This window comes from Lissotriton helveticus, chromosome 3_2, assembly GCF_964261635.1.
Source record: "Lissotriton helveticus chromosome 3_2, aLisHel1.1, whole genome shotgun sequence".
Classification (NCBI taxonomy): Eukaryota; Metazoa; Chordata; class Amphibia; order Caudata; family Salamandridae; genus Lissotriton; species Lissotriton helveticus.
The window spans coordinates 264449960-264476943 of NC_136062.1; the positions used below are offsets into that span (position 1 = coordinate 264449960).

Consider the following 26984-nt stretch of genomic DNA (forward strand, 5'->3'; position numbering starts at 1 on the left):
GTCTGTTCCATCGGTGTAAGGCTGGATGCTCTACATGTCCAAACCCAATGGCAGAAAGAAAAACAGTCTAACAACGATGCCCATGCGCACTATCACCGAAAGGAAGAGTCGCCTTAACTCTTGACTAGAAAAGACGTCTTCTAAGACAAACTACCTGCAAACATCCGGACCCAACACTAGATGGAAGGAGTATCTAAAGTATGTATGTGTATCTATAGCACACATGCCTCAAATACAATTATATGTTGCATGTTCTGGGCATTGGTGGGCAAAGTCTTGAGCACTGCTCATTATGGTCTGTTTATGGGTTTTCACTACTCTCCTACTCTGCCTCCACATCTCAGGCACGCCACCCAACTAGTCTTACAAAGGACATTTGTGTTTGCTGTACAAATGATACAGAGCAGCTCTCAACTCAACACTCAAGAAAGGCCTCATGCTGGGTACAGAAGGCGCTAGATCAATAGTGATACAGAGCTGTGGTGCACTGGCATCCTGTGTGTCCCAAGGATTTAAGCATTTCAGTGCTGTTTAGAGGACTAGTGCTCAGCCGCCTCTGTGCTGGTTTGTAAGAACAAAATATGCAGTAGGACGTTGTCAGGGAGGGAGTGACTGTGTACATTGGGATTCATTTTGTAAGATTATTTGCCTGTGCTTCACCATCTTACCCTGGAGAACATGAACCTCTTGCTTGCAATTGGACTGGTGATGATTTGTGCACGGGTTTGGTGCCCTTGTACAAGGAAATCATGCACCAATTCTTTATCACAGGGCTCTTTTTTGTGCCAATTTGCAGAACACTCGTAGTGGAACATGTTCCAACTCATCAAATGAACATTCCAAGCTACCAAGACTGCTGCCTTTTTCCCCAACACTCGGAATACATAACACAATGTAGTTGACATTGCCTGTGCACAAGAAGGCATCCCTTGTATTTACATCTGTAAGAACCTATGTGTGCTGCCTAAAGCAAACAGCACCACATTGTAGCAAGCACAATGGAAAAATGTTAAGAAACCGCATTCCCACCATTTATGCTTGTGTGTATTACCACAAATGCGTGTTCATGTGATCCTAAAACAAGTACAAAGGCTGACACGACCCCTGCCACCTTTTTCTGCTTTCAAAGCCTCACACAAAAGCCAGACCTACTGGATTCACTATCTCTGGTTCCTCTTGCAATTATTGTATCCAAATTCTTTACTGTCCTTGTGATCGCTGCATCTCTCACCATCCAACTCTTCCTGTCTATCAATCGAGAGTCGTTATCCACTTCTGCGCCCTTCTCTCCCTACTCTGTCCCTTATGATCCCAATGCCGCTCTGCACCCTTCTCTTTCTGCTCTCTGTCCCTCATGATCGCTGTGCCTCTGCACCCTTCTCTTCCTGCTCTCTGTCCCTCATGATCCCAGTGCCTCTCTGCACCCTTCTCTTCCTGCACTCGGTCCCTTATGATCCCAATGCCACTCTGCACCCTTCTCTTTCTGCTCGCTGTCCCTCATGATCGCTGTGCCTCTGCACCCTTCTCTTCCTGCTCTCTGTCCCTCATGATCCCAGTGCCTCTCTGCATCCTGCTCTTCCTGCCCTCGTCCCTTATGATCCCAATGCCGCTCTGCACCCTTCTCTTTCTGCTCTCTGTCCCTCATGATCGCTGTGCCTCTGCACCCTTCTCTTCCTGCTCTCAGTCCCTTATTATCCTGGCGCCTCTCTGCACCCTTCTCTTCCTGCTCTCTCTCCATTATGATCCTGGTGCCTCTCTGCACCCTTCTCTTCCTGCTCTCAGTCCATTATGATCCTGGTGACTCCCTGCACCCTCCTCTTCCTGCTTCCTGTCCCTTATGTTCCCAGTACCTCTCTGCACCCGCTCTTCCAGCTCTCTGTCCCTTATGATCCCAATGCCCCTCTGCACCCTTCTCTTCCTGCTCTCTGTCCCTCATGATCCTGGTGCCTCTCTGCACCCTCCTCTTCGTGCTCCGTCTCTTATGATCTCAATACCTCTCTGCATCGTTCTCTACCTGCTCTCTGTCCCTTATGATCCCATTGCCTTTCTGCACCCTTCTCTTCTTGCACTCTGTCCCTTATGATCCCAGTGCTTCTCTGCACCCTGCTCTTCCTGCTCTCTGTCCCTTATGATCCCAGTGCCTCTCTGCACCCTGCTCTTCCTGCTCTCTGTCCCTTATGATCCCAGTGCCTCTCTGCACCCTTCTCTTCCTGCTCTCTGTCCCTTATGATCCCAGTGCCGCTCTGCACCCTTCTCTTTCTGCTCTCTGTCCCTTATGATCCCAGTGCCTCTCTGCACCCTGCTCTTCCTGCTCTCTGTCCCTTATGATCCCAGTGCCTCTCTGCACCCTTCTCTTCCTGCTCTCTGTCCCTTATGATCCCAGTGCTTATCTGCACCCTTCTCTTCCTGCTCTATCTGGCCCTTATGATCCTGGCGCCTCTCTGTGTCCTTCTCTTCCTGCTCTCTGTCCCTTATGATCCCAGTGCCTCTCTGCACCCTTCTCTTCCTGCTCTGCCCCTTATGATCCCAGTGCCTCTCTGCACCCTTCTCTTTCTGCTCTCTGTCCCTTATGATCCCAGTGCCTCTCTGCACCCTTCTCTTCCTGCTCTGCCCCTTATGATCCCAGTGCCTCTCTGCACCCTTCTCTTCCTGCTCTGCCCCTTATGATCCCAGTGCCGCTCTGCACCCTTCTCTTTCTGCTCTCTGTCCCTTATGATCCCAGTGCCTCTCTGCACCCTTCTCTTCCTGCTCTCTGTCCCTTATGATCCCAGTGCCTCTCTGCACCCTTCTCTTCCTGCTCTGCCCCTTATGATCCCAGTGCCTCTCTGCACCCTTCTCTTCCTGCTCTGCCCCTTATGATCCCAGTGCCTCTCTGCACCCTTCTCTTCCTGCTCTGCCCCTTATGATCCCAGTGCCTCTCTGCACCCTTCTCTTCCTGCTCTGCCCCTTATGATCCCAGTGCCTCTCTGCACCCTTCTATTCCTGCTCTCTCTGTCCGTTATGATCCTGGTGCTTCTCTGCACCCTTCTCTTCGTGCTCTCTGCCCCTTATGATCTCCATGCCTCTCTCCATCTTTCGCAGCCTGCTCTCCGTCCCTTATGATCCTGGTGCCTCTCTGCACCTTTCTCTTCCTGCTTTCTCTGTCCCTCATGATCCCTGTGCCTCTTTTCCCCCTTCTCTTCCTGCTCTCTATCCCTTATGATTTCAATGCATCTCTCCACCCCGATCTTACTCTCTGGATGACCCCAGTGTATATCTTCACTCTGTTCTCTGTCCTCAATCTCAGGGTCTCTCCACCCTGCTCTTTGTGATTCTAGTGCCACTCTCCGTCTTGCTTTTTTGACCAGTGAGCTCCATGGACTTCTTACTTTAAAGTATGTTAGTTTTTCTAATTTAGATGTGGTATGAAAAATATTAAAAGAAACGAATATAAAAATGTATGGTTTCCTATGAACAATTCAGAAGGACAGCTAAATGCTTATCTTGGTGAAGATATTTACTTTGTAATGTAAATACAATCTCCTCGCCATACAAATGCTTCAATTGTGAGCAAGCGAAAGGTTTGATTCAGGAAAGGGCACTCAGATAACAAATAGGGCTGCAAAATAATTACAAACGTATTTGCCATTTGTAGAGAACAAACAGAGCAAAATAATCAGCTTCAATGTGCATGAAGTCCCAATACAAATACCAACCGAGCCCTGAATGCGAATATATGCTTAACAGAGTGATAAAAACTCAAGTGTAAAAGTGCCAAGGACATACGAGTCAGAAGCAACAAAAAGGAAGACAACATTAATGCACGCAGGACTAGTGCCCAGATCACAAGGGGAAATATAGCCTAACTAGTCAGAACAGCGAGGGAAGAACATTGGGGCCCAATGGCAACACGCTAGATAACTTGGCTCCCAGTTCAGCCTCCCACAAGCCCAGGTCCAGTCTACCTAGGTTCCATAGAGATGACCAGTGTGAACCACAGCCTTCCCTGCTGACTAAATTACATTCGGCTGGAGAGGAGGCCATGGGCTTTGCAGACAAGAAAAATAAACATCTTTTTTTTTGCCAGTTATGTGTTAACCAGCCCAGTTTTCTGAAATGTTGTCCCATCCCTACAGCCCACAGATAACAAGTCTGGCATGCTTTTGGACTGCTTACAGCCCATGAATCTACTTTTGGGCACAATTTGAATACATTTCTGATCCGCACTGTAGTTTAGAAGAGACCACAAGGTACAACCACATCTTTATCATGATCCAAGGTATCTTTGAGAATGTGGGCACATGAAAGTGTACAGTGTAGGCTACTGTGTGTATGCAAGAATTAAATGATAGACGGCTTCAGTAAATGGTCATGTTGCAAATGACCATTACTGCATCTGGCCTCTGAAGCAAACCTTTGCGCCAAACCAGTGAGAGAATATCATGTCCTTGAGGTAACAAACAAGAAAACCAGTGTCTTACCACCATTAACCTATTACTAGATACTAACTGGCACGAAATCAGTACAATTTAACTCAAGAAGAACTTTATGAAGTAAGGAAGAGAAACTTTTTCCTGAGAAATGGATTGCTTTTTCTCATTTAGCTTGCAGCACGGTTGTGATGCATGAAACAGTAACTGAGGAGGGGCAAATGCATTATAAAAACATTGGAACAGATAACAAAAAGGTGGCAAAGGGTATTCCTGCTAACTTTAAGTAAGGTAGGTATATAAATATGTAAATATATAGACGCATATACAAGTATATTTGTCCCCAACTATATTACAAAATACCACCCTCCCCCCATCACAAAACATGGATTTCAGTATAAAATGTTCTAGGGAGAGGGCTACTTAATATTCTGATAAAACTTGTCTTACTGCCACTGATTAGTCCTACCTGGTGCTGTTCCTCTATGCTCAATGATTTATTTACAGACATAGTGATCCAATTACTTTCGGAAGGGATACCAGGGGACAGGGTAGAGTGGACATATCTTCACATCCAGCGCATTCTCCTCTGAGAGCGCCTTACTACTCATTTTGGTGCTAGCGGGCATGGGCATCAACTCTATTGTTAGATTGTTTTCACGCAGGAGGGGAGAATATAGTAAGTAAGTATAGTATAGAGATGTCCATGCGTATGAATGTATAATAAACAACTGCAACAACTATAGGTGCCCGGGGAGGCGGATGGGGGCATGTGAAACTCCAGCTCTACATGCCATGAAGAGATGCTTACTGGGTAAGTAATCCGTTCGAGGCATGTGTGCTGTAGATCATCATGCTTTTAATAGACTACAAAGCAGTATACTCCCAAAGCAGTGGCTAACCTGTAGATGTTGGACTTGTTTGAAACAGTGTTTTAAGTACTGCTTGGCCTACATTCGCTTGTTGGCATACTAACATCTACACAATAGTGTTTGGTAAATGTGTGTGATGTAGATCATGGAGCTGACTTACCTATTTCAGCTAGAGGAATGTTACCCAAAAAAGACATAGTAGCTCCAATTTTGCGAGTGGATAAAGTTATTTTAGCTTTTGCATAGCATGTTTGAATGCATTTAACAATCCATCATGAAATACCAGATTTAGATATGGGATTGCCTTTGTGAGGTGGAGCAAATGCAACAAACATTTGTTTTGCGAAAATCTTTGGTCTATTCTATATAATGCAATAATGCTGTTCTAACATTAAACGTGGGAAGAGCTCGTTCTGCAACTGAATCAGGTTGAGGAAAAAACACAGGTAACTCAACTGATTGGTTAATATGAGAAGCAGAAACTACTTCGAGAATGAATTTGGGATTTGTGCTTAGAACTACTCTGTCTTTATGGAGTTGAAAGAAGAGTTCCTCTAAGTTTAATGTCTGTAGCTTACCAACTCTTTGGGATGTTGATGCCTTATTTCTCTATGGTCCTGAGTAAGGAGTTTGGAGGTGAGATGTAGCTAACAGGGTGGTGTACCATGGCTGATGAGCCCATGTGGGGGCTACTATATTCAGTGTGAGGGATGTTTGCCTGGGCCTCCGAATCCGAATGAGCTGGAGAGGTGGAAGAGCGTAGGCAAAAATCCCTGACCAGTTCATCCCTAGGGCATTGCCTTTGGAGGGCGGGTGTGGGAACCTGGAGGCGAAGTTTGGGCATTTTGCGCTGTTGACTGTGGAGAGCAGGTCTATTTGTGGGAAACCCCTCTGTTGGAAGTATGGAACGAGAACTTGGGGATGAAGTTCCCACTTGTGAATTTGCTGCCTTTTTCTGCTCAGAGGTCGGCAATTTGATTATTTACGCCTGGAAGGTGTTCTGCCAGAAGATACATTGGATTGCCTATTTCCAAATGGCTTGAGAGAGGCGTAACAGTTGGAAAGAGTGTGTCCCCTCCCTGTTTTTGTACATAGTGCATCGCAGTCATGTTGTCTGTGCAGACTAGGATAACTTTACCTATGAGGTAAGCTTGAAAAGCTTTGAGAGCTAGAAACACTGCTAGAAGTTCTAGGTAGTTGATGTGGAGGGTTTTGTGTTTGTCGTTCCACAAACCTTGGATTATGTAATCTTGGAGATGGTCCCGCAGCCAGTCAGGAATGTGTCTGCTGTTAGCACAACCTGTGGAACAGGGACGATGAAGAGCCACCGTTTTGATATCTTTTGTGGGTTCCATCACTGCAAAGAGCGATGGGTGGGGCCGTCTACTGACACTAGATCGGTTAATTGACCCTGTGGCTGATTCCAACAACGTGCTACGCCCTCTTATAGGCGACGCATGTGAAGTCTTGAATGGGGCACAATTGTGATGCAAGACGCCATCATTCCCAGAAGTTGCTTGAATACTCTGGCTGGTAATGTTTGGTTGGGTTGAAACTGTAGTATTAGACTGAATGTTTTGAATTCTGGCTACATTGGGAGAGGCTAGAGCTTTTATGTGTGTTGATAGTAGCTCCTAGATAAGACTGCATCTGTGAAGAATGCAGGTGAGATTTCTGTGCATTGACCGTGAAGCCAAATTGATAAAGTAGATCTATTGTGGTCTGAGCGTGTAGTAGACAGTTTTACTAAGTGCTAGCTTGAGAGGCCAGTCGTCTAGGTAGGAGAAGACGTGAATTTGTGGTCTTCTGAGGTGAGCTGTGACAACTGCCAGACATTTGGTATGGAAGTAGTTGCAATAATTTACAATAGGTGCACAAAGATTCACATGAGAGGGCAAGAGAAAGTGGTCAGAACGTAATAGATTGGAAAGGAAAGCATGAAGTAAAATCACCAATACTTACAGGAGAGCCAAAGTTATGTCCAACTTCGTGTGCAAACGTGATGTGCGAGACCTTCGGAGGGACGTGGGATCCGTAGTTCTGCACAGTGATGATCCCAGTGTTTAAAGATTTCTTTTTGCCATCAGAATAAAGTTTGCTCTTCTCACAAATCCCACCAGAGCTGCCTGAAATTTGAGCAGATAATGAGTATTCAAAGCTGCTTACATTTGAAAAGGAGCTACTGGAAATTTGCTGTTCAAGTACTACTTTCATGAAGACAAGCTACTGGCTTACAAACTACTGCAGTCTCTAAGTTCAGGAAACAAAATCGTAGCAAGCATTGGCAAAGAACAAAGGACTTCTATTTTTTTAGTGGAAATGTTTGGTAATATCTGGGTGATTTCATGTTTGTTGCACTGACCTGTATTAAAAATCATCATGATAAAGTAACCACTTGGCCGACAACTATATGGGAGTTGGGATTCATTAAGGATGGACTTCTGTGATTTGAATTAATCTGTAAATAGATTCTTTTCTGACAGTGAATAAAACACTAGAATTATTAAAAATTATGACAGTGGCAATGTTTGATAAATATTGTATTTCAGTTGGGAAATAATTGTCTCCCTCAAAACAGATATCAAAACTATATGTCAGATGGTTTGCCGGTAATATGTGTTGAGAAGCGCAAGGCCATTTAGGTCAGTAGAAATTCAATGCTTTTTTGTATATTACACCCTACTCTTTATTAAATTTTTATGCAAATATGCAACAGTTGTTACAAAACTGCCTGTCTCCTCTCCCCACCACTGTGTGTCCATCTTTAATACCCATTTATTTGTTCCCTGACAATGGCTGGTGGGATCAGTGGATTGTATTGAGACGAAAAGTGAAGAGAGTGGTGTCCGAGGAAAATAATCTCCATGGTTGTCCTCCATTCTTTCTTGACAAAACAAGAGAAGGTTTTGTTATCCACTAGACCAGCAGCATATACCGCACTAAGCCTAAATGGTTAAAAAGCAAATTTAAGGTCCAGTCCTTCTCCAGGAAATTGTGGATTTTCGACTGCCATAGGAACTAGCCATATTAAAGAAACAAATATGAATGTGTAGAACTTGCTAATTGTTAAGCCGCAAACTACATGGCGGACTCAAACCCATCATGTGAACTTACAAGAGAAGATATGCTGCAAACAGCTCAGAAATATACACCTGATTTAACTAAATCAGTCTAGGTTACTCTACATTTCAGACAGAGCATTCACTCCTCCTCAAGTCAAGATTATGATTATACCACTTTTATATTGTACATGTATGGAAATTCAATATAAATATCTACAAACGTAAAGTAGCAAACTGCCAGTTTGCAGCTTCCTAGAGTGACAACACAAGTTATAGTTTCCAATAGCCCATCGATCCAGTTTAGTATCTCCAATAAAACATAAAATCACTGGGTCCCTTATCAAAGTACGAGATCAAGAATTGTGTATAGGTAGCTAGAAAACATTATTACGTGGGGCACATCAATTAAGTCAAACAGATCACAGGAACAGACATTATGTTGCTTTGTTGCTTTTCTACCCAAATGAGGAAGAGCATACAAACTTTTACCTTTAAAGAACCTCTTCTTGTAAAAGAGCACGTTACTTACCTTCAATAATGCCTTATCTGGTAGAGACTAAATCTAGCCGCAGATTCCTTACCTTTTGAATTTCCCTAGGTGTCAGACTGGATCTGGAGGATTTTTCATGAGCAGTACCCCTGCTCACCTGTATGTGGCAACAATTGGCTCTGGGTACATCGGCGGCAGTGCTGGAAGTGATGTTGCACTACCTATATAGGCGCCACATAGGAGTCCGGACAACTGGTGTGTTAAAGCTAGGGTCTTGAAAGGGGTAATCCCTGTCCCTAGAAATACGGTCGCAGAACGGGAGAATGGGTGGGTCGATAAGGAATCTGCAGCTATAGTCTGTCAGATAAGGCATTACTGAAGGTAAGTAACTTGTTCATCTGATAGAGACTTCAAGCCGAAGAAATCTTGCCTTTTGAATAGATACCGAAGCAATACCATCCCAGAAGGAGGGTCTACGAACTAATTTCAAACAAGAAAATCCTGTAAGACTGAACAGGCAAAGAGCCCATCCCTGCGGTACAGACTATCCAGGCAGTAATGCTTAGTGAAATTGTGGAGGGAAGCCCAAGTTGCTGCCTGGCAGATATGCATGACTGGAACTCCGCGTGCTAACAGTGTCGGCCACTTTACCTCTGGTAGAATGAGCCCACAAACCTTCAGGAGGCTGCTTCTTGGCCAGTGCATAGTAGATTTTAATGCAGAACAAGACTGATCTGGAGATAGTCCGTTTCTGCACTGCCCGACCTTTCTTTGCACCAACAGACCCAAGAAGAGTTGGTTATCCATCGGAAGCTCACGTGTGAGGTCAAGGTAGAACGACAACGCATTTTTGGGTCCAGACGGTGGAGTTGCTCCTCTTATTTAGAGGGATTTTAAGGAGCATAAAAGGTGGTCAACGTTATAGATTGCCTTACATGAAAAGGCATGACCACTTTTAGTAGAAAGGAGGCCCTTGTGCAAAGCACCACTTTGTCAGGATAGGCTAAGAGTTAAGGTGGCTTAGATGATGAGGCCTGCAGCTAACCTACTCTGTGGGCAGATGTCATTGCCACAAGGAAGGCTGTTTTCAAGGTGAGAAGCCTGAGGGGACAACTGTGTAGACGTTATAGTCCCAATCAATGGTGAAGGAGGGAAGAGACGTGCAAGACCCTTGAGGAACCTGTGTACAATAGTGGACTTGAATAAAGAGGGTTGATCAGGCAACTGCAAGAAGGCAGAAATGGCAGATAGATCTCCCTTAATAGTGCCCAGAGCAGAGTCCTGCTGGGCAAGAGAAAGAACGAAGAGAGAACTTCAGAAAGAGGGGCAAAAAGGGGATAAATAGATTTTTCCACACAACATGGCACAAATTATTTTCAACAGCAAGCGTACCACGGCTTGGAGGAGGGATGCCTGGCTGGCAAAATGACAATGCAGACTTCGGGATAAAGGTCAAACTCGGTCAACTGTCGCCGCTCAATCTCCACGCAAGGCGACGTAGAGTGAGCAGGTTCGAGTCCCCCGCTGCTGCTCCAGAAGAGGCAGCCTGATCGGAGGACCAATGGCCATGTTCAGAAGCTCGGGGTACCAGACTCTCCTAGCCCAGTCTGGAGCCACAAGGATGACTTTAGCCTGGTTGTTCTTGATCTTCTTCAGAACTCTGGTTATGGGCATAAAGGTGTACAGGAGGCAGGAGCTCCACTCGAGATGAAAAGCATCTTCGATCGAGGGCCACTTTGGAAACTCCAGGATGCAAAACTGCTGACATTGCTCATTCTGGGCAGAGGCAAACAGATCTAACTGAGGCTCTCTCCACTTCTGGAAGAGACCTTGCACCACCACTGGATGGCGATGCCATTTATGATCTGCTAGGCATCTTTGGCTGAGTTCATCCACACCAGCGTTCAGAGAACCTGCCAGGTTTTGAATCAGGGATATGACTTTCTTTTCCAGCCATGTCCAGAGACTCTTGGCAAAGGGTTCACGACCCCACCCGCTCTGGTTGTTGTCCGTAAACACCTGTACCAGCCGACACTGATGGAGGGCAGAAAGGCTTTCGATACCGGTCAGAAGGCACTGAGGTCCAGCAGGTTGATTTGGAGTCCGGATTTCGCTAGATAGTCCTTTGATCTCCACCTCGCCCAGATGGCTGCCCATCCCAGGAGTGACTTCTGTCACTACTGCGAGATCTGGTTGGGCAGGGAAAGGAATCTGGTTCTGACCCAATCGTGTTAGCCACCACTGCAGATAGTCTGCAGTTCACTTTGAGATCTGGACCAAGTTCGAGAGATTACCCTGATGCTGCGCTCAGTGGAACTTCAGGTCTCACTGCAGAGCCTGCATTTGTCACCCGGCATGTGCCTCTATCAAGATGCAGGAGGCCATGAGGCCCAGCGGCCTCAAAGTCAGGCTCAGATTAGAGGCTGAAACATCAGTATCACAGCCTAAATATCCTGGGCTCGCCGCTCAGGAGGATAAACCCAAAACTGCACTGTGTCCACAACAGCTCTGGTGAAAGGGAGAGTCTTTGAGAGGGAGTCAGCTGTGACTTTGGCACGTTGATAGTAAACCCCAGCAAGTACTGAAGATTCACAGTAGTCTGGAGGTGGGAGTCGACAGCCTGAAGCAAGCCCGCCATCAGCAGCCAGTTGTCTATGTAGAGGAAGACTATCACCTCCTGACCTCCGCAGATGAGTTGCACCACTGTATCACTTTGGTGACCACCCGAGGGGCACTGGTAAAGCCAAAGGGAAGCATGGTGAACTGAAAGTGCTTGTGGCTCAACGCAGGTATCGCTGGTGGGCATGTAGGACAGGAATGTGAAAATAAGCGTCCTGCAAGTCCAACCTCCAAGTCAAGCCTCCTTGATCGAGGGCAAACAAGACCTGAGCCAGCGTGAGAATCTTGAATTCTTTCTTTTTGGAGAAAGAAATTGAGAGTTCTGAGGTCGAGAATAGGACAAAGGCCCTTGTCCTTTTTTGGAACAAGAAAGTAAGGGGAATAACGACGACATCCTATTTCTGGCACCAGAACCCTCTCTATGGCTCCCTTGGCCAAGAAAGTTGGGACTTTCTCAGAGGAAATATACAGATGACCGTCCATTAACCGATAGATGGTAGTGTAGGGGGTAGTCTCAAAATGGAGGATATAGCCCATTCAAACAATCTGCAAAACTCAGCTCTCCGATGTTATGGACTGCTGGTGGGGCAGGTGATGACAAATCCTGCCACCAACTGGTTGCCCATGATAGTAAAGGAGCAGACTACGAGGGTTTGGAGGCTGATGCCCTAGGAGGGTGGCGGACAGACCAGACCGCTGGCCACCTATGCCATGAGGTCTGTGGGTACCATGTCCTCGGCCACGCAGAGTCTGTGGTGCAGGAACAGTGGCTCTGTGGGATTTGGCACAGCTGGAAACTCCTGCTATAACCACGAAAGGAGCAAAAGGCAGATTGAGGTGGACATGGAGCAGCAGAGAGGTCTAAGGACACAAAAATCCTTAAAGTGTTCAAGTGTTGAATCAGCCTGGTCTCTGAAGAGATGGCCTCCGGGACCTGTGACAGCACTTGTGTACAAAATGTGGTAACAACGGAAGTGTTCATAGACCACAATGGCAGGCTGGCAGAAGGAAACATCTACTTCCCAAATGAATGAGTCCAGCTTCTTTGATTCCATATCAAGGGGAGTGGTAGGGAAAGCACCTTGGGAGGTGGACGCTTGGACCACCAAGCTTTCAGGGGTAGAGTGCTGCATGAGGAGGTTTGCTTCCCCAGGTGCAGGGCAACGGTGGCGGACAATCGTCCTACTCACAGGAGCCCCTATGGAGGGTTCTTACCAGGTACCCAACAGGACATCAGAGAGGCACCATTAAAAGGGAGTAAGGGTTTTGGCGTGGAAGCTCCCAGTTGCAAAACCTGCGTCAAGAGATTAGTCTCGACTGCCACCATGGGTAGCTGAAGGTCAAGAACCTCAGCCGCCCTCCGCACTACCATTGCGCAAGAGGCTCACTTCTCCATAGCCACAGTAGGGAGAGAGAGCAGATCAACATCTGGAGACTTACCCAGACCGCGCAGGTCCTCACACCAGTCCAGATTGTGCTCTTCTTCATAGGGCTGATATTCCAAATGGTCCAGCGACCCCTACTAAACTTTCCCAAGGCCTAGCCAATGAAAATAAGGCTCAGGCTCTGATCTAGGGGGCAAAGCTCCTGCCAGCGTATAAGCAGTTATCGTTCGACGGCATTATGACTCCATGTCGGAGTCGGAAAGGCCAATGGGGGATGGGGCCATCGGCACCAATACCGGGGAAGGTCAAGATGGAACGACTGGCATCAGTCTGGATTCACGAATAATTCCCTGTGGCCCTGCTGGGCACGGAAATAAAAACGATGCTCCAAAGATACACTAGACACAACAGAAGGTAAACCTCAAAAGGAGTCGACAAAATGTAGAAAAGAGCCTGTCAAAAAATGATAGAAGTGGCTCTTTTCCGGATCTGCAGTGGCTGGATCGGAATGAAAAGAAAGGAAATCAGTGCGCCTGGGTGGTACCTACATAGGTACCGCGATGTCACTTTAGTCGCAGATGACTGACGTAGAGCCGATCAATGCCACCTACTGGCGCACAGAGGTACTGTTCACGAAAAATCTTCCGGATCCAGTCTGACGCCTGGGGAAAGTTAAAATTAGCATATTCACAAAGACAGAAGGTCCACCTGAGGGGTGCCCATATTGAGAGATCGTCGAAACCACCTCTGGGTGGAGGAGCCACTTGCAGTCAGCAAAATGAAGCCGAGATAATTGATCCTTTTGTGGGTGAAACAGCCTGATAGTTGGCAACTAGCCAGCTTCTAGGCTGCTGCACCCAAGCCTAGAACTTTAACAATTTCCAAAAGAGAAGAGGAATCCCAACTCCCCCATGTCTGCAGCAGAATGGTCTATTAAGAACTGAACTGAGTTTCTGTCAAAGAATTTGCGGAAGGCTCCGAGAGCTAGGAATTTTGCTCACAGTTTGACCACGGTAATGTGAGACCTCTGCTCTTCTGAAGACAAGAGGCCTCTAATCTTCAGTTCTTGCAAGTGAGCAGCCCAACCAATAGTGGATACATCTGTTACCACTGTAATCGCAGCTGGAGGAGTTTAAAAAGGCAGTGTTTTAGGTGCTCCTCCACTGACCACCAGTCCAAATCCAATGCAGTGATGGTATCTGACTGATCTCCCATGTCATGGAATCCCTTCCAATAGAGGCACCAGCATGTGTGCATGACCTAGAGGATGGAGTCAGGCAGCAGACAGACTAAGAGCGTTCAGAAATTGAGCTTCCACCAGAATCAATGAATGTCCTGGATCTTTTGAGGACAAAGGAAGGCTCTCAAGAACACAAGTTCAGTATTGCCCCCGTATGAACAGGAGGCACTGAGAGGCCACTAGGTGAGACTTGACTATGTGGATAGAGCAGCCCAAGTCAAAGACCTAGAAAGCTAATGCCGGCATGTGATCAGCCACAATCTGCAGTGACCTGTCCTGAGCAACCAGTATCCTACATACAAGAACACTTGGATCCCTGCCCTTCTCAGAAGCACGGCACCCATCATCATTACCTTGGTCAAAACTCAAGGTGCAAATGTTAGTTCAGATGGGAGTACAGTGACTTGCTGAGTGGACAGTGCCATGAAACAAATCCATCCTGCCAGACTACAGGGTTGGCATGTCCTGAAAGTCTGTGGATACTATCCAGTCTCCTGCTTCAAGTGCCCGAAAACCTTGAGTAAGGGACAGCATCTTGAACCTTACCCTGCACAAGAACAAGTTTAAGATCTTGAGGTCTAGGATAGGAGAAAGACTGCAGTTCTCCTGGTCAACTAGAAGTGGCAAGATTATTACGCGTGTCCAATTTCCTGCTTTGGGAACAAATCCACTGCTCCTTTCTACAACAGGATTACCACCTCCTACTGCGTGATCCTATGAGGATCTAATCACTTCAAGAGGCTTAGGGGGAGGATCTGAGGAGAAGCCTATTGGAAGGGTACGTCATACGCCCTTTCTACTATTTGTAGGACCCACTCGTCTGATGTTCATGCCCCTGATGTCTGTACAGAAGACAACATCAGTCCCCCAACTGGCTTCACATGCTACTTCAAGGGAGGTTAAAATGACTTTTCAGGTGTTGCAGGGGAAGAGGAGAATGAGAGGTGCTGCTGGGGTGGACGACCCCTTCCTTTGCCCCTGCCAGTGTGCTGGTGCAGCAGTTGGTTGGGCTGTTGGACAAGCAGGAAGGGCCAAAGCTGTTGAAATACAAAGCCTTTTGAAAAACCCCAAAAGAGTCTGTAGTCCTAGGCTGGGTATTGAAGGCAGAGACAGTGGGAAACAACTCTCCCCCACAAAGAACCTCAAGAGAGGCCTCATCTCCAAACAGGCATATCTATGAGGTTCACCTGTACATCACTGGAATATTTGGTTGACCGGAGCCAAGCATGCATCCTCATAGCAGTAGATGAAGCAATGGCTCTAGCCACAGATTCCATTGTTTTCATTGAGGTCCTGATTGACAGGAGACATCCTGACTGTGCCTCACCACCTCAGCAAATTGGTACTTAAGGTGTCTGGAAGACCAGGAACCACAATGTGCACCATCTCCTAGAAGCCATGTGTACTTCTGGTGAGTAGACAAATTGCATCATTGATCTCAGAGCCAGAGCATAAAATACCTTTTTACCAACAACCTCCAGGTCTATAGCTCATTATAAGCCAGTTAACAGCCAGGGCTGAAGAGGGCTTGTCTCCCCGGAGTTAATGGGCTCCAGCATGGCCTCATTAAGGCAAAAGAAATTCTAACGTTATCAAGAAAGGTTACAGGACCACAGGTAAAATGTTGAATCTGGCTTCTACAGTGGACAAAGTAAATAATAAGACTGCTACTGCCTTCCTCAGAGTTATGTAGAAGGATGTTATTTATGGAGGGTTAGGGCAATAAAATACTTCAGCTCAGTTTCTTGTGATTCACCTAACCCAGTAGCATTCTAGAGAGCCAGGTAGTCTGCTGAGCCCAAAGACGATGTCAATATGCAACCCCACTGCTAAGGTGAATAAGATGCATGACTTGGTATGGCATTTGGATAAGCTCTGAGTATGATCCAAATAAGACGTCCATGGTACGCCAGGCAAGGGACAGTGGCGGTAAAAGTCACTGGTGAAGGGCTTGCTTCAAGTGGATAAGACCGGCGCAGGAGTCATCCCCTGAGGGGTAAACCTCAAGTCAAATAGCTGAGGGAGAACACTCCTGGAAAACCCCATACAATGCCTCAAATTAACAGACTAAGGACAAAAGAGCAGCAGCTTGGCCCACAGCCTCCCTGCTATCATTACACTGAGGAAATGGACAGAACTGGCACCCAGCACAGGAAACTCAACATATGTCAGTAACTGCACTGCAAATGGTAAAGACAGCAAAGGCTTGAAACAGGTGCTAGAGTGTGTGACTCCACCGTGGGAGGCAACAAGCTCCGGAGTGGACTTCACAGGGAATGGAGTGCATCAAGGTGACCTGCCGCTCAACTACAAGTGACGGTAAGGGTAGTTCTGGTCGTATTTCTCCTCTGTCTCTCTATTTCGACCTCAGACAGGACAGGAGCGTGACTAAAATGGGCCTCTCTTTGAATGTGACCTGCATCAAGCTTGATGCAGGTCATAAAAAGCTTGACCTCATGCTCTATGAAAGCTTTGGGATAAAAGATGCAAAAATGTTGCACAATTTCGAGTTGTGCTTTTACCCCACATACCAAAAACAACCTCGGGGGTTTCTGCAATGGAAAACTGTCAATTGCGAGTCTGACAAGGCTTGAACCCCAAAGTCTCTGGTGGTGTACTCCCTACAAACGGCACATTATGTGATTTTGGAAAAATATATACGTCGGGAGTCGAACCTCAAACCTTACAGGTGGACCCTAGCCTTACACACAAGGGGAGGTGTACTCGTTCGAAGACCCCAATGCTACCAGAACACTAACTGGACTCTTATCGAGGAGGCCCACGCTACTGAACCAGTCCAGAGGCCAACCCATTTGGCCTTAATTTTGACATCAGGGCCCGGATCATATTGGGCCACAAAAACAACTCTGCTAAGAAGAACTGCTCACCACTTATCGTTATTTTTATGAATGTCCTGACGAAGTTCAACAATTGAACGAAACGCGTTGGCTGATGCTTTGCATGGATTGTTTGAAATAAAGATAATATATTTTTGCAACAAAGACACTGATCAAGCTTCCTTATTGACATTTTACTCACCTGGTAGTGCACCGCTCCAGTTTTTCAAAGAACCATTTTGGTGCCTACAAGCACTGGAAACAAGTGCAACTATCGAATGTAATGAATTTCAACCCACCAATTATGGATGGCTGGAAACCTGAGTTGGCCTTGCGGTGATTCAAATCCTGCCACCTGTTGGTTATAGAGGTCATGTACAGGGAGAATTTAACTCACAGAGCTATTTGTTCGACATAAGGAATGGTAAGCAAGCAAAAGCTAGATGGAATATCAGACTGCATCTGGTAACAATACTGAAGAACCTCTTATCAAGCACAAGCTATGGAGACCCAAAAATGCACAAAAGGAATTGACAACTTTCTGTATTAACAAATCCTTAGTGATATACTACCCTGTCATTACAATTATAATACAAATCTATAAAAAGGGATTTTTGTTTTTTTACTTCTGGCATGGGAATGTATGCAAATTATCAGCAAAATGTGTGTTAATAGCATGACAGACTCTTCCTACCTCTACCAATTGTATCCATGTCAGTCCATGTCTCCTTTCTGTTCTACACTGCTTGCCTTTCCAGACAATCTCATGAAGAACTTCCCCCTCCTAGGCTCGCTGCCCCATCCCATATAAGCATGATCCAAGAGACCCTGGCACTTATTCTTTCTCAAAAGACTTTGATCCAGAAAAAAAGAAAAAAACACAACAGTGGGAAAGAAGGAGGAAGAGAACAAGAGAACGCATGTGTAAAATAAGAACCTACAAGAATGAGAGAACGAGGCAAGGAGTGTATGGTGGTGGATTAAAGAGACATGAGGAGTAACAAAGAATATGCAGCCTGGGTATTCGGCACTCCAACACCCGCCATGAGCTTCTGAGCAAATTTTTAGCACTGACGCTTATTCTTTTACAAATTAAGCACTGTGTGACCCTAAATAAATATAACAGTTTCGAACACAACTCCCATCTGATAACACTGATGCACTACAATAATCAAACACCAGTTTAATATACTATAATGTAAGCTATCAATTCCTTCTAATCACAGACACTACCAAAGAAAGCAAAATTATGCATCACTTAAGCATCTGCATCAATAATAATTAAAGACTAACTCTCGGAGGCATCATGGTCACGGTGCTCAAGCCTGGCAAGTCCCTTGACAACTGCGATATTGTCTATCACCATTGTTGACAATAAAATACCGGCTAAACTTCTTGATGACCGCCTACTGCCACTCCTTTCATATAGTGTGTGTTCTGATCAGTCGGAGTTTGAACCTGGCTGGCCTACCATGCCCAACGCAGGTGCGCTGTTCACAGTACTTCACACCCCGACGCCTGACCTACCTGCTGTGCCCGGTTTCCTAGATGCCACAAATGCTTTCGATTCCCTAGAGTGAAACTATCTATTCTTCCTCCTACAGCGTATCGGAATCAGCCCAAACATCCTGAAATGGATTGCCCTGCTATATGCGTTTCCTATTCCAGGTGAATGGCGTGGTTGCACCTGCCTTCTCGATCGACAGAGGCACGTGCTAGGGCTGCCCACTATCGCTGGTACTATTCGCTATTGCCATGGAGCACTTGGCTGGCCGACTAAGGCAACACCATTAAGAGTCTGGACTGAACATCAATACCCGGGGGCTCATTATCTCCATGTATGCCGATGATGTCACAATATACGTCCGAGACCCTGTTCAGAACCTAGCCGCTGTCCTGCGGGAGCTCATTCGCTTTACTGGCCTAACCAGCATTATGATCAATTGGGCAAGTCTGTGATCTTCCCCTGGACTCCTACCACTTCTGGCTTCACCTCTGGCGTGAGCAGACTCCTCAGTCTGATACCTGGGTATCTGGGTCAGCAGAGATACTACGGAACTCTGGGGAGATAATTACGGCAAGACCATGCCATGGCTGGAGGACAGGATTCCACATTGGTCTCAGTTGCCTGTCTCGAAGGGAGGGAGGGCCGTAGCCAAGATAGTGATACTGCCTAAACTCCTCTATCACTTTGTGAGTATCCCAATGCCACAGACGAGAACCTTCCTTAATCATCTAAGATCACTTCTTAGAACTCTTGTTTGGGGTAGGACACAGCCCAGGTTGACACAGTAGGTGCTGATGATACCATTTGAGCACCAAGACATCTGTCCCCTGGGCCTTGGGTTATATGACCAGTGTGCACAGGTAAAGTATGCACACTCGTGGATACACCCGGTCTTAAAAGATCCTCACAAAGTTGTAGAAAACAATAGCATATCTCCTTGCCCCCTGAAAAACGTTTTGTACGTGCCCATGATCCGCTTGAGAGCTGGTTTGTCCTCCGTGGCTTGTACTACTGGGGCGTGGGATGGACTACACCACAGCCTGCCTGCCCCTCCTTTATCCGACAGGGATAGCCCAGGCCAAATACCCAGAACTAGCTCCTTTAATGGATGTCCGCGCCTGCGAACAGCTGAACCATTTGCAACTGTGGGTGATGAGGGACCTCCATCCTGATGGTTCCTTTACCCAGCTAACTGACATACAAACGCACTCTATGCACACTCCTAGGTGTTTCCTTATGCCACAAGTTGCACAGCACCTGGAGACAGACTACCCACCTTCTCCGAGGCACGCTGCAACCTTAACCGCATCGATGCAGCGCATTTTCCCGCTGTGCGCCAAGGAATGCAGAATCCCGCGGTTCATGACGAGCTGAGCTAGTCATGAGCGTCGAAGGTGTTAAGATATTAAAATTGTTTCTTAAATCACCCTTCCCTAGATGCCTGGTCACACGTCTATACACCACTATGCAAACCACGTCCCCATTGATTGTGCCTGGCACAAGGAAGGAGTGGCTGCGTGAGCTTGGTGAGGATATTACATAACAAGTGTGGCGATACTTCTAGTCGCACATACGTCTATTATTACCCAACTTCAGGCTGTCTTATAAATATCCACTTTAACTCCCTGCACCAACTCTACTGCACCTCTCTCCAGCTACATCACATGGGCCTTCACGAGGATAGTAGATGCGCGTGCCACAGCCAGGAGGGGTCAGATTCTTGCACCTGGCCGGACGGTGCCCACATACAGCAGCTATGGTATCGCGTGCACCTGGTGACTGCAAGCATCATGACGCATGCCCTACACAGACTACCAAAAGTGGCCCTGCTCGGCTGTGTGATGGATATTCCTCCTGTTATCCTCAAACCTACTGCTAGTACTAGTGTGGAAGCAGATCGCAATGCAGGCCTAAGGACAAATGGGCTACATGTGCATTGTATTTGGCGGCCAGACTGGAGGGAGTGGCGACTACTTACAGCATGCCACAGTGATGACGTCACACACAGACTTGTTTGTTTGCTCCAGTTGAGCTCTGCTACCCATCATCGCTCTAAGACTCTCTGCTTGTTCCTGTTCCTTATTGAAGGTCACATGACCCACGCACCCCACATAATATCAGACTAAGTCTGGAATGATGCCCCTGAACTGTATAAACAACATAAGAAGTGTATGACTGATCTCTTGGTTATGGTATTTTTATGTGTTTGAGAAGCCAATTACAAAAAAAGACTAACTGTCCGCTAGAAAACGTATGTAACTAATTGGTATACTAACTAAAAGTTACCTAATAAATCATTAACTGCAGCTCCTGCAACTAGCTGTAGGCAATAACTGTGGCTACTCTCAGGACTAAAGTTTGTTGTTATAGTGTACAGCTGATGGAGCAAGGATTTGCACGTTATGCGACTTGCTTGTACTCATGAACCTCGAATAACTATAATAAATTAACTCAACATGTTTGTCTTACTAATTTCCCCGTTATTTTGACATTTTGGGTGTCCCAGAGACGCTTGCTTATGTGTGTATTAACATTAAAAACGCTTGTCATTAAAATGGCCGCGGCTTAGCGGGGTTTTCTTCTGCGCATGCGTTAGTCACACTCACGTGACGCGACGTACTCGCAGTTCTGGTGGGAATCTTTTGCACTTGCGCACTAGCATTAAGATGGCCGCTTTGTGTTCTCACATGCCGAAGCTTGCGCTGCTGCCTTTGCGCTACTGTTTGTGTGCCTCTAACACTAATGCTATAGTTATTATAAAGTAAGGGGTATAGAGTAGCTATTCACGGTATACAGTGTATTAATTTTTTCTTGGATTTCTAATTTGTTCTCGCTTAATTTTCATGTACCGTAACTCTTGGGCCTGGGAGGGAAGCAAACCCCATCTTAGAAGTCCCTACTGCGCATGTCACCCTGGCAGAGGGAAGAAAACCTTGTAACAATGGAACACAGCCAGCTGGCAGCCACCGCCAAGATGCTCCTGAGAAAGTGACCTGCGACCCAGCAGAACGAAGCTGAACAGTACTGCAAAAGCTACAATTGTATATATTCCATTGTATTCTGTAGAACATCTCATGGGAACCCCAAATTCAATAGGCGGTCCCAGAGTATGCTAATGAAGTCTTGTAAAGGTGAAATGTGGTTGGTGTGTTAACCTGGCCTACTTGTGAACCAATCGAAATTGGGGATTCTTACACTTGCATCATTTGGGGGGTGGTACACTGACCCGAAAACAGTATAACTAGCCACGGTTCAGCTAGAGAAATTGTCCGACTTGTCCGAATAGCTGACCGGTCACTGACCCATCGCACTCAATAGGTGACTTGATACAGAGGGCTGCGGAGCACTCTGTCCGAAACTTCCATAGACTCGAGGGTTTGTAGAGAAACCCTAAGTGCTGGCGAAGCACTTTGCTGGGAAAATCGATAACCCAATCGGGGTTCTGACCGATAGCTGCAGAGAGGGTGAAGCGCAGGCGTTGCTTCCGAACTGCGGGTGCTGGTCGTGCCTTGGTGGTCCTGTCCTGATCCTAATCTGGGTTTCCTGTCCTGTCCTGGGGTGTCCCTTCCGTACTTGCTGTCCTACTGGCGACTGTCCTTCCTTGGGGTTCCTCCCGTCCTTAACTGACCCGTGGCCAGGGTTGGTCTTCACACCACTTAGGTAAATATAGTGCTGAAAAGTCTACTCTGCACCTTCTATATTTTCCTTTCTTTTGCTTTAATAAAGTCATTCTCTTGCATATTTGATTTTCCATGCTTTCCGCATTGCCAATTGAAAGATCATACTTTATGATTGTTATTCTAGCATGCTTCCCCCGTCCATTAGTCACTTCATATTAAGTCTAAAATCTGAAACTGCTGTCTAGCATGTTCCTTGTTCTTACCTTCCTTTAGACTCTCAAATGGTTTGTTTCATTTACTTCCTTTATGGATATGTGCTCTTTATAATCTTGGTTATCGACTGTTTACTGGTTGCGAACCTCATGCTTTCTGAGATTGATGAATACTAGATAAAGGTTTTCAAAACTTCTTGAGTTTGTGGTTATTATAAAAGTACAAAATAGAATATATAAAGTATAGGTATTTTTGGTGTCTGCCTTTTTCTTCACAGCTAGCTCCCTGATCCATTGTGGTCATTAGGTACCCGTAACAGTGGAGTGGTAAGTCGGGTACACTGGAAATTAAATAGGAAGGAAACTGGGATACTGGTAGAGCGTAAGGTCACCTGATTTATGAGTATGGTGTATTGAATTTTTATGGGCCCGATACGTGTATGGTAAAATTAGTCGGGTGACCTGCGCGCTCTATCACAGCTGCCAGTACTGCCGCTGAAACTGACACTACCCCAGAAAGGCCCATCAGAAAAGAGTGGGGGGGGGGAGGGGGTGCTTCCCTTCCGTGATCGACATCGAGGGGTACATTGCTTCTTAGGGTGTGGCTCCCATACAGTTCTCACTTTCAGATCGTTCGCCGACAGGCGTCCAGGCAAGACCAGACAGAACACGGGCGCACTTCCGCCTGGCCTCTGGCAGAAAGCAGAACGCTGTGACGCCGTGCGTCCAGGCAAGTCCAGACAGGACACGGGCGCACTTCTGCCTGGTCTCTGGCGGAAAGCAGAACGTTATGCCGCCAAGCGTCCAGGCAAGACCAGACAGGACACGGGCGCACTTCCGCCTGGTCTCTGGCAGAAAGCTATGCCGCCAGGCGTCCAGGCAAGTCCAGGCAGGACACGGGCGCACTTCCGCCTGGTCTCTGGCAGAAAGCAGAACGTTATGCCGCCAGGCGTCCAGGCAAGTCCAGGCAGGACACGGGCGCACTTCCGCCTGGTCTCTGGCAGAAAGCAGAACGTTATGCCGCCAGGCGTCCAGGCAAGACCAGACAGGACACGGGCGCACTTCCGCCTGGCCTCTGGCAGAAAGCAGAATGCTATGCCGCCAGGCGTCCAGGCAAGTCCAGACAGGACACGGGCGCACTTCCGCCTGGTCTCTGGCAGTAAGCAGAACGTTATTCGCACAACGGGATCTGTCAGTAGATTCTATGAAACACTCGTCAGTCCCTAAGTCTAGTTACGCTCCATTATTTCTGGAGGATCAACAATCAGAAAAAAAATACAAATAAACATCCTCAACGTGTGGAAAAGCATCTTGTCTCGTTTTTACATCATTTGTCTGGAAAATTCGAGCTCATGTCTACATTTAAAGTAGGTTTGCTTTAAAGGAGCTTTACCAGAACTGTCAAATATCAATTTGAAAACTGAGCAATAAAATTCTACAACAGAGTTAAAAACTCACTCAACATCAAACGAGGCAAGTAATATTACGCTTTTTTTTGTTAAACCTCTTTAGACTCTACACTCAAGGTTATGCGCCGCCGATTCTCCGGCAATGAATCCACGCAGACAAAGATGGGCAATTGCAACAAAGTGCCTGCGCGAATGCTGCTGTTATTCAGGGTTATCAGAGACAGAAGTCTCTCAGAGCAGTAAAGACAACAATGCTCCTTTGTGCAGTCGAAATGAATGTCGCGCAGTGCACTGCAGGCGCCAGTTCCCGCCAGTTCCCAGGTCTGCGAAGCTCCAAGAAAGACATCAAATACACCTGGCGCACACCGCAGAATGAACTACATTTTGGCACAGAATCAGGACCTACCTTAGAATAAAATACAGAGGATAAAACCAGCAATTTAAATGGGAAAAAATAAGTGCAGGTACTCATTATAGTAAGCTAGAGGTGTCGTGAGTGGGCGGGATTAGGGGTGGGGGGGCCTAAGGGCAAGAATGATACTCGACTTATATAATAGTTGCAGCAAATACCAAAACACATGAGAAATGCAGGTTAACATTACACAAAATGAAAAACAAGTGCAATAATATGTTAAAATTTCCCTTTTTGCAATATTTGCACCTTCTTAATGCCATACAGTTACTTGCTGATGTTTGGCACACTATTATATATTTTTGAGCACGTGAGTAGGAAAAAACTGAAAATACCCCCACTTCGAACCAAAGCTCTTATGGCACCAAGCAAATGAAGCAACTCATCATGACCCTCCCCAGAAGATATCTCTTTCACCAATCTATACATTTATCCTTTCTTCCTATCATTTACCTGCTAATGTCCACCATTTAACCTTTACATTCTCTTGGCTATTCAGTCTATCATCCATCATTCAGTTTTTCACCATTCCGTCTTTCCACCCTTCCATATCCAAACCTATCCATTCATCCATCTCCAAACCTATCCATCCATTTTTTCACTCATCCATCTCTTTAACCACCCTTTCACTCATCCAACAATCCTTTCACTCATCTATCTAACCTTTAACTCCTTGATTCAATCCCTCCTTTCCTCATCCATCATCCACCCTTTCGGTAAAATACTTTTTTGCATGATTGGTTTAAAAACCATTGCAAGCACTGCAGATAATGTTACACTGTTTAAATTCAGGTTACATTTTTTTTTAAAAACATCATCCACCTTTCATCCATCCTCCCTCCCTTTTCATCCATCCATCTATACATACATCCACCCTTTCCCTTAACCATTCATCCACCATTTCCATCACTCACTTAAATCCCCTTCCCCTTTTATGTTACGTATGAACCTTTGTCTCCGAGCAGACATCTACCCACAAAGTGCCACCCATTTTCTTTAAAAAACCTTCCGAGAGTGTCTTGATTCCCTCTCTTTCTCTCGCTTTTTTCTTACAAAAACAGGCATATAAATGCAGTCAAACACACAAACATAAGCAGATAAACACAAGACTATGGTACGATAAAAGCCATTTCATACTATTCAACTACCATGGCTTTTTAATTGCCACTGCCAGGGGACTGCCATAATTCCTGTGTTTGCACAAATGCACACGATAGTGTGACTGTGATTGACAGCACAGGCCCTGTCAAACACAGCGTGATGGAGAGCACCCGGACATTATTCAACGGAGCCCTGCTGAATAGCTCATCTGGGGGTCAGATCGGGGCTACAGAAGCGGCGCCTTGGCTGCCAGAGACACGTTCCACTCCTGCTCACCACCACTCACAGCCAAATAGCCTACCTTATAAAGAGTACAGGTACTCTACTCGGCAGTCGAGAAGTGCTGGTACTCAGAGTGATAAATCTAAGAAGTGCCGGTACTCAGTGCCGTTACCCAGTACCGGTGAGTATCGGCCCATTTAAAGCACTAGATTAAACTAAACCCAGGTTTTAGAGACAAAGAAGGTTCCCAAAGAATATGACTTGGAAGAGAATTTGACTCCTTTGGCCCACGAAGAGCAAGTCCTGGGTCGCCAGATGTCTTATACTCAACTCACACATGAACGGGGCTAGGGGTGGCAGCGCTGGCTGATAGCGAGTTAGTCAGCCAGACACGGTGTGAGCTCAACAGAAATATATGTACCAATCACGGACTGGCTCTCTGGAAGGCAATTTAGAGATCACTAGAGATCACTTTCTGAGACCAAAAATTACCAGTATGGCTGTGAGCGGAATAAACAGCCATTGCATGGGAGGCTGGGAATACCATCTAACATACAAGGTCTCCACGTAGACCAATTTCAAATTATCGAAAGTCCACACATAAATGGGGACATTCTGGTACCAGGGTGAAGTGACAACGTGTGTACTTGGGGAAAGATATCTGAAAAAATCAGATTTGTTTTACTTTATATGGGACCTTCATGCAGAATCTGAACAGGATCAAACCTAGCTGCTGGGTTAGAATCAGATGAAGGGCTCAACGAGCACAGCATCTATTTTTGTAGCATTATGTCAGCCACATTGTGCTCACTGTTCTAGAAGCGAGCAAATGGATCACTAACACACAAGGAAGTGGAAGAATAGTAAAGAAGGCATTGCATCACCGGAAATCGAGATGGGGTGAATAGAGTGAGAAGGGGGGATGCAACATGTGGCATCCCACAGTGGATTAAGGGGTAGCCACAGGAAATCTCGCTTTCTGTGGCCACTATTCCAAGAATAAAGTAAACAAACTCTGATAACCCCTCTACCAGCAGCAGGAAACTCATCAACAGAGCAAGATCCATGGTGTCTAATACTGCTCAGAGGTCCAATGTGATGGAGCGGCAAAAATTGTTCATTATTGGCCAGGACCAAATTGCCTTTCCAGACGGTAAACAAGGTGGAATCACTCCTATGCCCGAGGTAGAAGTCAGACTGGTTAGAGTACATACATCTATTATTTAATAAAATCCTGAAGCGGTTTCATCACCACCTTTGCAGGACTTTAGCCATCTATGGCATACCAGCTTCAACACACAGGTTGTTGTGAATCAATGCAGTAAGGATAGTTTCTTTAGAAATGGTGTCAGTGCCATTCATAAGATCAGATAGCACAATTTGCGCAACAAATTGGATAAAGGTATCCGTATATTATTCAGCTGAGCTGCAGTGGCCCTAAAGTATATCACAGCTGGTAGGTGAATCAGAGGAGTCAAGATCCTCCTTGAACACTGAGGACTCCAGGTGAAAATTAAATGTGCAGGGGTTTCATCGGGCACAGTGAGCCTTCACAGAGTGGCATTACTTCTGCCAGAAACTGAATTT

At 46.2% G+C, this 26984-nt stretch overlaps 1 protein-coding gene across 1 annotated transcript in view; it reads right to left on the bottom strand.

The window, feature by feature from the left end:
- ADAM10 (ADAM metallopeptidase domain 10) overlaps nucleotides 1–26984 on the bottom strand; it is a 536961-nt gene that overhangs the window by 88510 nt on the left and 421467 nt on the right. The window contains exon 9 of the mRNA XM_078685166.1: nucleotides 7244–7407. Coding sequence (XP_078541292.1) covers nucleotides 7244–7407 — 164 coding nt within the window. The remainder of the gene's footprint in view (nucleotides 1–7243; nucleotides 7408–26984) is intronic.